Source organism: Lolium rigidum, chromosome 4 (assembly GCF_022539505.1).
Source record: "Lolium rigidum isolate FL_2022 chromosome 4, APGP_CSIRO_Lrig_0.1, whole genome shotgun sequence".
In the NCBI taxonomy this organism is placed as follows: Eukaryota; Viridiplantae; Streptophyta; class Magnoliopsida; order Poales; family Poaceae; genus Lolium; species Lolium rigidum.
The window spans coordinates 9,586,652-9,600,206 of record NC_061511.1 but is presented as its reverse complement, the minus strand read 5'-3'; the positions used below and the strand labels follow the sequence as shown (position 1 = coordinate 9,600,206).

General features: G+C 44.3%; 2 protein-coding genes across 2 annotated transcripts; both read left to right on the top strand.

The window, feature by feature from the left end:
* The first annotated feature begins 4,581 nt into the window (after nucleotides 1-4,581).
* On the top strand, nucleotides 4,582-11,434 carry LOC124708188 (arginine--tRNA ligase, cytoplasmic-like). Its single transcript, XM_047239875.1, has 18 exons — nucleotides 4,582-4,699; nucleotides 5,214-5,332; nucleotides 5,410-5,534; nucleotides 5,612-5,687; nucleotides 5,833-5,934; nucleotides 6,024-6,239; nucleotides 6,685-6,765; nucleotides 7,590-7,673; nucleotides 7,756-7,860; nucleotides 8,610-8,788; nucleotides 8,963-9,047; nucleotides 9,209-9,410; nucleotides 9,488-9,557; nucleotides 9,672-9,741; nucleotides 10,015-10,104; nucleotides 10,311-10,379; nucleotides 10,814-10,912; nucleotides 11,049-11,434. The coding sequence occupies exons 1-18, from the start codon at nucleotides 4,609-4,611 to the stop codon at nucleotides 11,157-11,159; spliced, it is 1,974 nt and encodes a 657-aa protein (XP_047095831.1). The 5' UTR covers nucleotides 4,582-4,608; the 3' UTR covers nucleotides 11,160-11,434.
* Nucleotides 11,435-11,816: 382 nt separating this feature from the next.
* LOC124649259 (protein REVEILLE 5-like) lies at nucleotides 11,817-13,077 on the top strand. The gene is made up of 2 exons (XM_047188911.1): nucleotides 11,817-12,064; nucleotides 12,154-13,077. Exons 1-2 carry the CDS (start codon nucleotides 11,913-11,915, stop codon nucleotides 12,773-12,775), a joined length of 774 nt encoding a protein of 257 aa, XP_047044867.1. The 5' UTR covers nucleotides 11,817-11,912; the 3' UTR covers nucleotides 12,776-13,077.
* The last annotated feature ends 478 nt before the right edge of the window (nucleotides 13,078-13,555 follow it).

Below are 13,555 nucleotides of genomic sequence, written 5' to 3'. Positions count from 1 at the left end.
CTCTCCTATGTACTTCAATACAATAATCTCATGAGCTGCCTTACATGATTGAGATTCATATGATGATGCTTGTAATCTAGATGTCATTATGCTAGTCAAGTGGGTTTTACTTATGTGATCTCCGGAGACTCCTTGTCCCACGTGTGTAAAGGTGACGAGTGTGTGCACCGTGTGGGTCTCTTAGGCTATATTTCACGGAATACTTATTCACCGTTATGAATGGCATAGTGAAGTGCTTATTTATATCTCTTTATGATTGCAATGTGTTTTGTATCACAATTTATCTGTGTGCTACTCTAGTGATGTTATTAAAGTAGTTTATTCCTCCCGCACGGTGTAATGGTGACGAGTGTGTGCATCGTGTAGTACTTGGCGTGGGCTATGATTGTGATCTCTTGTAGATTATGAAGTTAACTATTGCTATGATAGTATTGATGTGATCTATTCCTCCTTTCGTAGTGTGAAGGTGACGAGTGTGCATGCTATGTTAGTACTTGGTTTGGTTATGTTGATCCGTTATGCACTCTAAGGTTATTTAAATATGAACATTGAATATTGTGGAGCTTGTTAACTCCGAGCATTGAGGGTTCGTGTAATCCTACACGGTTAGTGGTGTTCATCATCCAACAAGAGGGTGTAGAGTCTAGCATCTATCTATTTATTCTGTTATGTGATCAATGTTGAGAGTGTCCACTAGTGAAAGTATGATCCCTAGGCCTTGTTCCTAAATATCGCTATCGCTGCTTGTTTACTATTTTACTGCATCTTACTTCCCGTAATATTAATACCATCAACCGCACGCCGACAAGCACTTTTCGCGCGCCGTTACTACTGCTCATATTCATTCATACCACTTGTATTTCACTATCTCTTCGCCGAACTAGTGCACCTATTAGGTGTGTTGGGGACACAAGAGACTTCTTGTATCGTGATTGCAGGGTTGTATGAGAGGGATATCTTTGACCTCTTCCTCCCTGAGTTCGATAAACCTTGGGTGATCCACTTAAGGGAAACTTGCTGCTGTTCTACAAACCTCTGCTCTTGGAGGCCCAATACTGTCTACAAGAATAGAAGCACCCGTAGACATCAAAGCCCAAAGTTGATTTCTTCGAGAGTAGGTTAGGGCCGATCAGGCCTTTTAGCTTGCAGCAACCCCAATGCTTATCCTTGTAAACCCTAGCCGGGGTGCTCATATAAACCTCCAGACAAACCCTAGAAGGGATCCGATCTCATCTCCACTGTACGCCACAGCTCACAGTCACCCTAGCCAACTTGCCGAGAAACCCCATTGTAATATGTCCAAAGCAATAAAATCTAGCATGATGTATGCCTTTTAATCTTCGGAGGGGCCGAACCTGGGTAAAATCGTCCACGTGTGCAATCTCGTCCCGCAAATGGCTTCGTCCTCTCTGCCTCGCACCAACGAAGTGCTACCCCTCTAGCACATGTCGTGGTTAAAACCACGACAGTGTCTTCCTCGCGCATAATCTCCATTCTGCACCATGGCGGTGCCTCGTCGTGCCTTCTTTGCTTGTTGTCTTGGTGTCGGAGCATGCTAGTATTCACCTTGCAAGTTGCTTCATGCTTGCCTGTAGTATTGAGTTGTAAGTTGTTCAAGGTGCTCCCTTGTATCGTCCGGTTGTTGTCGTGTGTGGTGTTGTGTTGTGGGTGTGTTGGGGTTCTGGTTTCGGATGAAACACAGGTACCTCGGCGAAACCCTTGAGGTTATCAGACCACAGGGGGCTAGAAGCAACGCTCCAAGCTCAACATAGCCATGGCGAGTGATGTCTACGGGTGCTTCTATTCTTGTAGACAGTGTTGGGCCTCCAAGAGCAGAAGTTTGTAGAACAGCAGCAAGTTTTCCTTAAGTGGATCACCCAAGGTTTATCGAACTCAGGGAGGAAGAGGACAAAGATATCCCTCTCAAGCAATCCTGCAATCACGATACAAGAAGTCTCTTGTGTCCCCAACACACCTAATACACTTGTCAGATGTATAGGTGCACTAGTTCGGCGAAGAGATAGTGAAATACAAGTGGTATGAATGAATATGAGCAGTAGTAACGGCGCCAGAAAAGTGCTTGTTGGCGTGCAGTTGATGGTAGTAATATTGCGGAAATAAAGATGCGGTAAAACGAGTAAACAAGCGATGATTGCGGTATTTGGAAACAAGGCCTAGGGATCATACTTTCACTAGTGGACACTCTCAACATTGATCACATAAATAAATAAGTTCTCTTCCTTTGTGCTACATATACTCTTGTTTGATAATGAACACCATTCGTTGTGTAGGGCTACGAGAGCACCTCAATGCCGGAGTTAACAAGCTCCACAACATTCGACATTCATGTTTAAGTAACCTTTAGAGCATAATAGATCTTTGCAATTTAAACCGAGTACTAACATAGCATGCACACCTGTCACCATCACACTACGAAGGGGAATAAATCACATCAATACTATCATAGTAATAATTAACTCCATAACCTACAAGAGATTATGATCATAGCCTACGCCAAGTACTACATGATGCACACACTGTCACCATTACACCGTGAAGGAGGAATAGAATACTTTAATAACATCACAAGAGTAGCACATAGACTAATAGTGATACAAAACTCATATGAATCTCAATCATGTAAGGCAGCTCATGAGATCATTGTATTGAAGTACATAGGAGAGAGATTAACCACATAGCTACCGGTACAGCCCTTAGCCTCGATGGAGAACTACTCCTCCTCATGGGAGACAGCAGCGGTGATGAAGATGGCGGTGGTGTCGATGGAGGAGCCTTCCGGGGGCACTTCCCCGTCCCGGCGGCGTGCCGGAACAGAGACTCCTGTCCCCCAGATCTTGGCTTCGCGATGGCATCGGCTCTGGATGGTTTCTCGTACCGTGACTTTTCCGTATAGGGTTTTCGCGACGGAGGCTTTAAGTAGGCGGAAGGGCAAGGTCGGTGGAGTCATGGTGGGACCACACACTAGGGGGGCGCGCCCTACCCCCTGGCCGCGCCGCCCACACGTGTGGGTCCCCCAGGGCTCCCCTCTGGTGGCTCTCGGGTGTTCTGGAAGCTTCGTGGAATTCTAAGATGCTGGACGTTGATTTCGTCCGATTCCGAGAATATTTCCTTACTAGGATTTCTGAAACCAAAAACAGCAGAAAACGAAGAATCGGCCCTTCGGCATCTCGTCAATAGGTTAGTTCCGGAAAACACATAATAATGATATAAAGTGTGTATAAAACATGTGAGTATCATCATAAAAGTAGCATGGAACATAAGAAATTATAGATACGTTTGAGACGTATCAGCGACACCGGAGCAGAACGCAAGCAGCAAGACAGAGAGAGATGTAGAGTTACCCAGGTTCAGGGGCCTCGTGGTGAGGTAAAACCCCTACATCCTGCCTTGGTGTGGTATTGATCTTGCTCCGAGAGGAGTATGATGTTACAAGGTGGCGGGGGAGTTCTTCCCCAGATCTAGATGCGATGTAGAAGACGATGGCATCTAAAGGGAATCCCTAGGGGATCAAAATGGAGAGAGCGGAAGGGTCAGATCCAAGACCTCTCTACCGGGCAGCTGCCCTCCCTTTTATAATGGCGCTAGCCCTCCTCTCCAAGGAAACTTGGTAGAGGGGTAACCACAGAGAGCCCAAACTAAGCCTATGTATTTGATCCATGGCCACACCAACAGTCTTGGTCCAAGGAGAGTGGTTGAGGAGGATGTCGACATCCATGTTGTACTTGCATCGTCCACCCCGAACATTTTGGTAAAGGGGACAACGACCACTCCACTTTTATGCAGGAAAACTTGAACCTTCTCTTATCTTTAAGGCGGTGTTACCACTCCTTAGCTTCATCCCTACGCGACTGTACGTCATCTTCTTGTGATTCCTCTCGCGGAGGAAAGCTCCACGAGTCCTTCGGGTAGTTTGGAAACAGCCAAGTCGTGGACCCCTCGCGAGGTGCCTCCCCTCGCGGAGACCTCCTGTCTCTCGGAGAGGGAATTCTTGGGCCGCCGCGAGGACCAAGTAGTAGGTGTGACATGGTACCCTAGGTCCCATTACACCGACAATGTGGGTGGCCTTGTGTACCCTGACTGATTGATGCCTTCATTAATTTAAAGATGAGCTTTTTTTTTTAAAAAAAAAGAAGAAAACGAGTGCTTGGGATGTTGAAATTGGAGCATGGAATTTGGAATTTGTCAGGTCCAATTTGCCATTGGATTGTCAAGCAAATCGCTAGACCAGAGACTACCCTTTTCGCACCCCGAGGAACAGAGTGAGCACGGGATTACGGGACCACTCGACGGGAGCGGCGGCGGCGCAGGAACTCTACGGCGACGTCGCAGGTAAGTCCTCCTGCCACCTCCTCCCAGCCCCCTCTATCTCCGGCCACCCTCCTCCGCCCCTCCCCATCTTCCTTCTCTCTCGATCTCTTCCTCTGGCTCCGCCCAGGCCAGCAGTCAGTCGACCCAAGTTTAAATCATATCCACACCTAGACCTAGCCCCGCAAGGGATGACTTGGCGGGCCCGATAAGGTACACCAGCGAAAACCCTCGCCAGCTCTCCCCTTGCACGCCGCGTATTTATTCTCGAACCAGGCCGAGATGCGGGCACTCGCGGCAGCAGCAGCAGCAACAGCAGTGGCGGCGCCCTACCCCGCGCGACTCCTCCTCCTCTCCGCCCGCCCGCGATTCGGTGGGTCCTCCATTCTTCCTTCCCCAATCCCGTCCGGTAAACTTCCGCACCTCCGCTCCGGCAGCGTGCGCCGTCCCCGCGTCGCCTGGAGTCGCGAGGTCCGATTTGGCAGAATAAATCAGGGGGTTTAGAGTAGAGTTTGTGCCTACGCGCTCTGGAGATTTAGAGGGAATGGTGGATTATCTAGTGGACTTCTTTTTTGCGGGATTCAGAGTCTACGATGCTATGCTTGAATTTAGTTTCCCGTGGTTCGGGTTTACCGCTCTAAACCAAAATTTATCTGTCAGCGGTGATCCTTCCGCAGCAGTTTGAGGTGAGCACTATGAGCGTGTGAATTAATGCACAAATTTTGGGATTGGGGGTGAAAAGGGCCGCAGTTTATTCTCTCCTCTGCTCAATTTGACTTCTGAACATGCCATGTTTAGGTTCTAGCCAGTGGATTCATACTTCATAGAGCCCCTTTGTTGCTGAATTTAGGCCTGTTGGCTAATCTTTGTGCTGCCTATCTAGCTAGGTCACTGTAGAGCATCTGCCTCCGCAAGGCTACTGAGGAGGTCCTGCTACGCCTCCACCACCATGGGAGACGAGACCTCCACTTCCGCCTCTGCCCAGGCGCAGGAACCTGCACCACTGGTGAGTACTCCGTTGCTGGTTCGGGAGATGATAGTGATGATAGTGTGAGGACTCAAACATAATGCTGGGCCGTGCAGGGAGCTGGGAGCGTCAAGCAGCAGATCTCCAACTTTGCGGCTTTGTCACTAAAAGCGACGGTGCCTGAAGTGGAGGTAGAACCAGTGGTTGAAGTCTGCACAACAAAGTTCGGCGACTACCAGTGGTATGTTGTTGGCTCCTTGCATCTTAGCATCCATTCACTGTGCTCATTGAATGACCACATGTAAACGATATATGCAGCAACAACGCAATGGGATTGTGGTCAAAAGTTAAAGGATCCGGGACAAGTTTCAAAAACCCCAACGCAATTGGACAGGTTAGAATGATCCTATCCTTTTGTAGTGCTGATGGTTTACTTCAAGAAGATCTCATGGAGTAGAAGCATTCTTCAGTAGGCACCACTACCATTATTTCCTTGTTTGTTCATTTTTCTTTTCTCATACATACTGAAATTTTCACAGGCCATTGCCAAGAACCTGCCTGCGGGTGACGTTATTGAATCGACCTCTGTTGCTGGTCCTGGTTTCGTGAATATTGTATTATCCAACAACTGGGTTGCGAAGGTCTGGTTTAGATGTTTTACATGCAATTTTTGCATCTATTGGTGCTACGGTTCTTTCACGCTAACCGCCAACGAACTACAATGTTGCAGAGGATACAAAATATGCTTGTAAATGGTATCAAAACTTGGGCACCAGTTCTGCCGGTTAAGAGGATAGTGCTTGATTTTTCATCCCCTAATATTGCAAAGGAAATGCATGTTGGGCATCTCAGGTCAACAATCATTGGAGATACCCTAGCTCGCATGTTTGAGTTCTCAAATGTCTACGTTCTCAGACGCAATCATGTGGGAGACTGGGGTACACAGGTAACAGACTTGTTGATTCTTCTTAATGCTGAAAATTGCTGGTGCAAACGTATGATCCTTTAAGCTGTCTACCCATTTTGGTTTATGGACAATGTGGTTACGTGCACCAACTAATCCTTCTTTTTTCCTTGGTGGGGCTACCCCTTTCCTGGCCTGCATCCATTACCACCAGCTTCATGTACCTTCATTTTTGAGACACATCAATGATGTACTATTAGTATCTAGTCTTTCATATCTACTATTTTATAGAGCAAAAACTGAAAGTTCACTTGTGCTGTGCTGGAGAAAGTGGTGCCTTGGTATATTGCACTAGCAGAAATATTTTTTTGCTGCTTGTTCTGGGGACACAAGTAACTGCTAAAATGTTGGCCAATATGGAGGCCTTATAAGTTAAAACGGAATTTTTGCTTTGCATACTGAATCACGTTCGCCTTGGTTCATGCAGTTTGGAATGCTGATTGAATTTCTGTTTGAAAAGTTTCCGGAATGGGAGGAACTTGGCAGCCAGGCCATTGGTGACCTCCAGGTAAGGTGTTGTTCCATGCATTGATGGTACTATTGTAGTAATTGTGGCATAATAAACTTATAAACACATGCCTATAGGTATTATCGAAATATTTAACTTGGCTTATAAGCATGCATGGAGTTTGGTACTAGATATCCATGTAAGAAGCTACATGGTTGAAAGAAAATTGAATTATGAGTTACATGGTACTTTGTCCCAGTAAAAAATAAATCATAATATTTAATTGTTTGTGTTTTTCTTAGTAACATTCATATACACTTTTAATCCCGGATAGGTGTATCACTTATTTGGTATCCTTTATTGTTTAATCCATGAATCGGTATTATCACTGTAGTGGTTTATGCCTTAACCAATTCCAGTGGCATACAGATTATTTTAACCAGGCATGTGATGCTATTGTTTTGAATGCTATGTTTAATTGGATTGCCTTTTTTAATCGCCTAGCTTGAGCAGTAATGGCCGTGATGTTTGATTTCATATCACTGCATATTGGATTTTCCTCTTGGTTGCTTGTTCTCAGCCACCCACTTACCTGCTGTCCTTCCTCTAAGTCCTTCAAAGTACATTCTGAAATTTGAATAATTGGAGCCCATGACAGTAGCAAATCTGAATTGGTTGTCACTAGCATACAATTAGGGATGAAATAATTGTAATTAATCTGAAGCACATATTATGTAGATATGTGTTGCATCTAGGTGTATGTGTATGCATGCTCCCGATTGATCTATCTTGCGAAGGTGGAAAGAAGTGCTTAATTTGCTTTGTATTAGAATTTCTGATTTGGTAAACAAATGATCATGTTTCATTTTGGTTATTTGCTACAGCTTTTCTATAAAGCATCCAAAGAAAAATTCGACAATGATGCAGAATTTAAAGATAGGGCTCAACAAGCTGTCGTTCGGTTACAGGTAAGTTGACCTTTCTTATATGTGGAGTCTGAAAACATAGCAGTCTTCTCTCGTTCTCTTCTAAGCACTATATACTATGTAGGGAGGGGAGGAGAAATATCGTTCTGCTTGGAAAAAGATATGTGAAATCAGCAGGAACGAATTTGACCAGGTGTACAAGCTCTTAGATGTACAACTTGAAGAAAAGGTAGTATCACTTTCCACTGATGTTCGATTTATTATTTTAAGAAGTTACCAAGCAAAAGTATCAACACAATATAGCTGCAATCTGAAAAGAATTGTGTTAATTGGACTTCAGATAAGCGTGCACACATCTTTTTCTAGAATGTTTGCCCTCTTGCCCTGAACAAAATGAACTGTGTACTTTGTAAAACTGAAATCTGTGCAATGTTTGTTGACTAGCGCCCGCTCAAAGGCTTATGTTTTTCTTTCTCATTTGAACCGCAATGAAGAATATTCTGTCTAACATTTTAGTTAATTCACCCTGTCTTATTTTCACATTGTCATATGAAGTCTCAAAGATAAAAAAGTTATATCGTAAAAAAAAGATAAAAAATTATACAACTGCTACCAATTATTACAATTAGCTTCACTTATTAATTGGTATGCATTAATTTGCCATAGAAATGTATCGAACTCCTGATTTATTTAGCTTTTCATATTACCAGCTAATATTTGTGGAGGTATTCACAAGACTTCAGAAATATCTTTTTCTTTGTGGAAGTCATTTTTGTGCTACTTTTTTTTAATCTGTTGGTATTCATCTGAAATCATTCTGATCAAAGCATCTGTATCTCCCTGTGTTCAGTCTCTTGCCATTGAATGCTTATATACATATGCTACCTGTCTCTTCCTGCAAGCAATCCAAGAAGGTTATTGGTTTATGTTTACGGTGAGAATCAAAGCTAATTTCTCTCCTAATTACTCACCTTTCAGGGGGAGAGCTTTTATAATCCTTATATTCCACAAGTTTTGGAGTTATTAAATAACCAAGGTTTCATCAAGGAGAGTGAGGGTGCTCGCGTAATTTTCATTGAAGGTCATAAAATCCCTTTGATTGTGGTTAAAAGAGATGGTGGCTTCAACTATGCCTCAACAGATTTAGCTGCTCTCTGGTTAGTTACTGAATAATAATTTACTTTTTTTTCCCTATATCCCATCTTCTGGGTTCTTATTTAGCTGTTTTCTGTAATCTGAGACAATATATTTCATATTTGATGCAGTCTGGTTTCTTGCAGTGATTGAGTTTGTGAACTTAGAACTTTCTTTTTGTCTTTGCCTTTATGAAGGTACCGTCTTAATGTTGAGAAAGCAGAATGGATAATATATGTAACAGATGTCGGTCAGCAGCAGCACTTTGATATGTTTTTCAAGGCAAGTACAAAGTATCATTTATCTTTACCAGAAATATGTTATCATGATATTGATATTAGTTCGTTCTTAATAATAAGAGTACCATTTTTAGATCTTTATTGCTTATCCTAAAAAAAAATCTGTTTTGCATTGGTGGGGTTTGATTTTGTCTTCTGTTGCAGGCTGCCAGGATGGCTGGTTGGCTCCCCGATCCAAAGGAGAAGAAGTTCCCCAAAACAAGTCATGTTGGGTTTGGCCTTGTTCTTGGGGCAGATGGCAAGCGCTTCAGAACTCGTAGTACTGAGGTTGTTCGGTTGGGAGACCTACTTGATGAGGCTAAATCTCGAAGTAAATCAGAACTTGTCCAGCGTCTCAAGGACAATGGTAAGCGATACCATCATGGAATTTTGTTTGCTTCTTTAAATAACCTTTAATGTTAAATATGATATGTTTTTTCTCAGGTAAAATTGTTGACTGGACTGAGGAGGAACTTGAGAAAACTTCAAAGGCAGTAGGATATGGTGCTGTCAAGTATGTACCGAATTTTCTTTTTTGAAGACAAATTAGTCGTGCTGAAATTAAATAACTAAGATTTTTAGATCCTAATTTGATCAGTATCCTCACGTTTTTCTACCTTCAATATAGGTATGCAGATCTGAAGAACAATAGACTGACTAATTACACATTTAGCTTTGATCAGATGCTAAGTGATAAGGTACTTCCAAATTCCACTATTTCCTTACTCAGTTATTTGGCAGCCTTGGCAGTCTTCACCGTTTATCTGTTCTCAACTTTCCTAATACGAGCACCATATTTGTATACACTATATGCTCTGTGTTTAATCTTGTACTGATTTGCTTTTTGCTTTCTGTTACTGGCATAACTTTATGATCATTGTTTTGCATGAATGGGAATTTTATTTTCTGAGCTAGTCATCTTTTTTTGCTTACTCTCGTTATATTTACATCCTAATTTGCTTTGTGAACAGGGAAATACTGCTGTCTATCTTCAGTATGCTCATGCTCGTATTTGCTCCATTATACGGAAATCTAACATGGATGTGGAAGAGCTAAAGACGGTAATATACTCCCTCTGGTCATGTTTAATCGACGCAGCATTTGTACGTATGTAGCTGTTTTCCTTTGCCTATCTCACGTCAATTTAATCCAACCGGAGGGAGTACTTTTTAAATTTATGTGTCAATGCTGTCCATTTTATCAAGTTTCACCCTGAGACATTTTTAGCATCAGGCATGGATTAAATTGTGACTTTTCTTGTTCGCAGAATGGGAGTATTTCTCTTGACCATCCAGATGAGCGTGTCTTGGGACTGTATCTTATCCGTTTTGCAGAGGTATGATCGACACTATAAACTAAATAAATTTATTCATTCGATCGACTAACCCAGCATCAGCTCAAAGCTGTAATGTGGCGTATTGTGAGCAGTTAGTGACCATAGTGATTAGCAAACATTTTGGTTGTGCACTGGGATTTTGAGTAAATTTTTGGGTTCAAATAAGGCGTATGCACTTGATATGATGCTGTTTGTATTCAAGTTAAACAGACAAGTCTTAGAATTTCTTTTGTTAAGTCACCAGTAAAGCATTATGGTGACTGAAATTTAGTTAAGTCTAAGTTGCCTGAGATCTAGCCATGCCCTATTTTTAATGCAATTCCTTCATGACACTATATACTTAAATAATGCATCAATGAGGAGTAATATGGCTCGGTTGGGAGGGACTCGTCCTCCCTTTGTAATGATTATTTTTGTGCTGCTATTTGTGTCAGGTTGTTGAAGACGCTTGCACAAATCTCCTTCCCAATGTTCTGTGTGAATACCTATACAACTTATCTGAAATGTTCACTAGGTTCTACACCAATTGTCAGGTACAGTTCCCTCTGTTTCCATCGTTAAATTCATGTGGAGTGATAAAATGGCAGCACCTTCCACCCACCTACTAGGTGCTAAGCCTGCCACCCTCAGTGCTTGAGGTTGAACCACTGTCTTTGTTAAACTTCACAGGTGGTAGGGTCTCCGGAGGAGCCAAGCCGGCTGCTGCTGTGCGAAGCAACTGCGGTCGTCATGCGCCAATGCTTCCAACTGCTCGGAATCACACCGGTTTACAAGCTGTGATCAACCAATGTTGGATCTTTAGATCAAAACATCCGTTTTCACACAATCCCTTCTTCACAGTTGCAGTTTTTGTCCTTGTAAGAGTTGGCACCGCTAACGTATTTGAATTGATTGCCACATTTGAGAATTCAAGCATATTCAAACTATGTAGCAAAGGAAGGATAGCTGAAACATTTTTTTGTGTGTCCCCTTGCCTCATCGTCTGTTATTGTGCCTTCCAAATTTATTATGCGGCAGCTCCTCTGTCAGCAGAAAGCATAGTAACATTGTCGACCTGTCTTGGTACCCGCTGTGTTGCGGCTATTTTTGTGATGCTCGGTTCACTAACTGGGCTTGCAACTTGCAAGGCATGGCCGCTATAGTGCCACGGTGCTCAAGGTCGGCCAAACTCTACAACCTCGATCTGCCTAACCAGCGTTGCCGAAGTGAAGTAAGATGGTGCTCCCAAAACCGTGTGCCTTACTGGGGCACGTCTGAGCCTAATTCTCACGTTGGTCACGTTTAGTCTTGCTTTCGCCCGGTTTGCAAAGACATCATGCACGTGCTGCACGCCTCACACGGCTTCTATTATCGCGTCTCCAGTTGTCGACCGATGACTACATATACGCGCGCTCTGCTGCTACTCCTCCCTTCTTCATTACTTCACTGCAGTCTAGCGCCTCACTTTCTCTGTTGTTCCTGCTCCTGCGGCTGCAACAAAATTTCTCAGCTCTGCTCCTGGCAGAGATACAAAGAACAAGAGAGGGAAAGACGATGGCAGCGACGATGAGAGGCCAGAGGATGCGGGCGGCGCCGTTCCCGGCAGCGGAGAAGAAGAACAAGCTCCGGAAGCCTTACACGATCACGCGGCCGCGGGAGAGGTGGACCGACGAGGAGCACGAGCGTTTCCTCCACGCCCTCTACCTGTGAGTCGCCGTCTCCCCTGTCTCACCTGCTCTGCTCGCACTTGCTCGAAGCTCGAACTGACAAACACATTTTCCTGTTCCGGTTGCAGGTTCGGTCGCGACTGGAAGATGATCGAGGCGTTCGTGTCGACGAAGACGAGCGTGCAGATCCGCAGCCACGCCCAGAAGCACTTCCTCAAGGCCCAGAAGCTCGGCCTCGAGGAGTGTCTCCCGCCGCCGCTCCACCCTCGCCGCGCCGACCTCCTCCGCCACCAGCCACCGCAGGTCCACCCCGACGCCGACACTCTCCTGCCGAGCATGGACTGGCCATGCGCGTCGCCTGAGCCTCGTGTCCCGGACCTTCAACACGACATCGACATGCTGGTGCCAAACATGGACTGGGCGTACACCTCGCCTGAATCTTGCGTCCCGGACCTTCAACAGGACGCGCAAGCCGGGGCATGGCCGGATCACGGGAGCGCTTCCCTGGACGAAGAAACCATCGAGCTCCCGTTGTCTCCCGACGACCTGCGCTTCGCCCAGGTCTACCGGTTCGTCGGCGACGTCTTCGCCTCCGACACGGCTGCCCTGGTGGAGGAGCAACTTCAGAGGCTGCAGCTGGACGGCGTGGACCCCCTCGTCCTAGACACGGTAAGCACTTCAGCTGCTGAGCTCCCGCGTTACCATATTCTACCATCACCTTGCTGGTCCTGTGTGTTCGGCCTTATCTAACTTGTCTTCTCTCGTGCTTGATTTGAACAGATCGTGCTGGTGCTAAGGAATCTGGAAGCAAACCTGTGTGCTTAGTACTTGCCGATGGCATGGTTGTTTTCGATCGCCCGAGAGGACTGTATATACTGACAGTAGTGGGGCTGAAGAGTTAACATGTGAAAAAACAATTTCATAGGCAATAGGTTCATAGCTTCGTTGAATTGGTTCATTTTGCGTAGAAAACTAATTCTTTGTGTAAAACGTTGGCCCATGCTCTTGTAAAAAAGAATCCGAATTGGTGTGAACTAAATGGTTTTCAGAAATTTTAACAGTGTCCTACTTGTTTGAGAAATTATCATTCTTACTATTCAGTTGTGAAATAATAGTACTCCATGTTGATTGACTCCATGTAGTCAAAAAACTTAACTAAATACATATAAATCTAGATAAAATTAAATCAACTAATATGGATCGGAGGAAGTAACATTTTTTACATGTTCACTACTATTTGTTCCTTTTTAGTTATAAAGCTCAGAGAGCCGGACTTTAAATTAAGAAAACCCTCAACCGGCTAAGAATACATAAAGATGCTAGGGATATCATCTTACAAGAATGACACAAAGTGCAAAAAAAGAAAAACCAGATACAATGGGAGCATGACTACTAGAAGCTAGCTTAAAAAGAAAATTGTAGATCAATACTTTGAGTCTTCGTCTCACATAGTTCAAGAGCTTGGAATGTCGCCGGTAAATCCACACCAAACCCCACTTTGCAGGTGCAATTATCAGGAGAACCATGAGA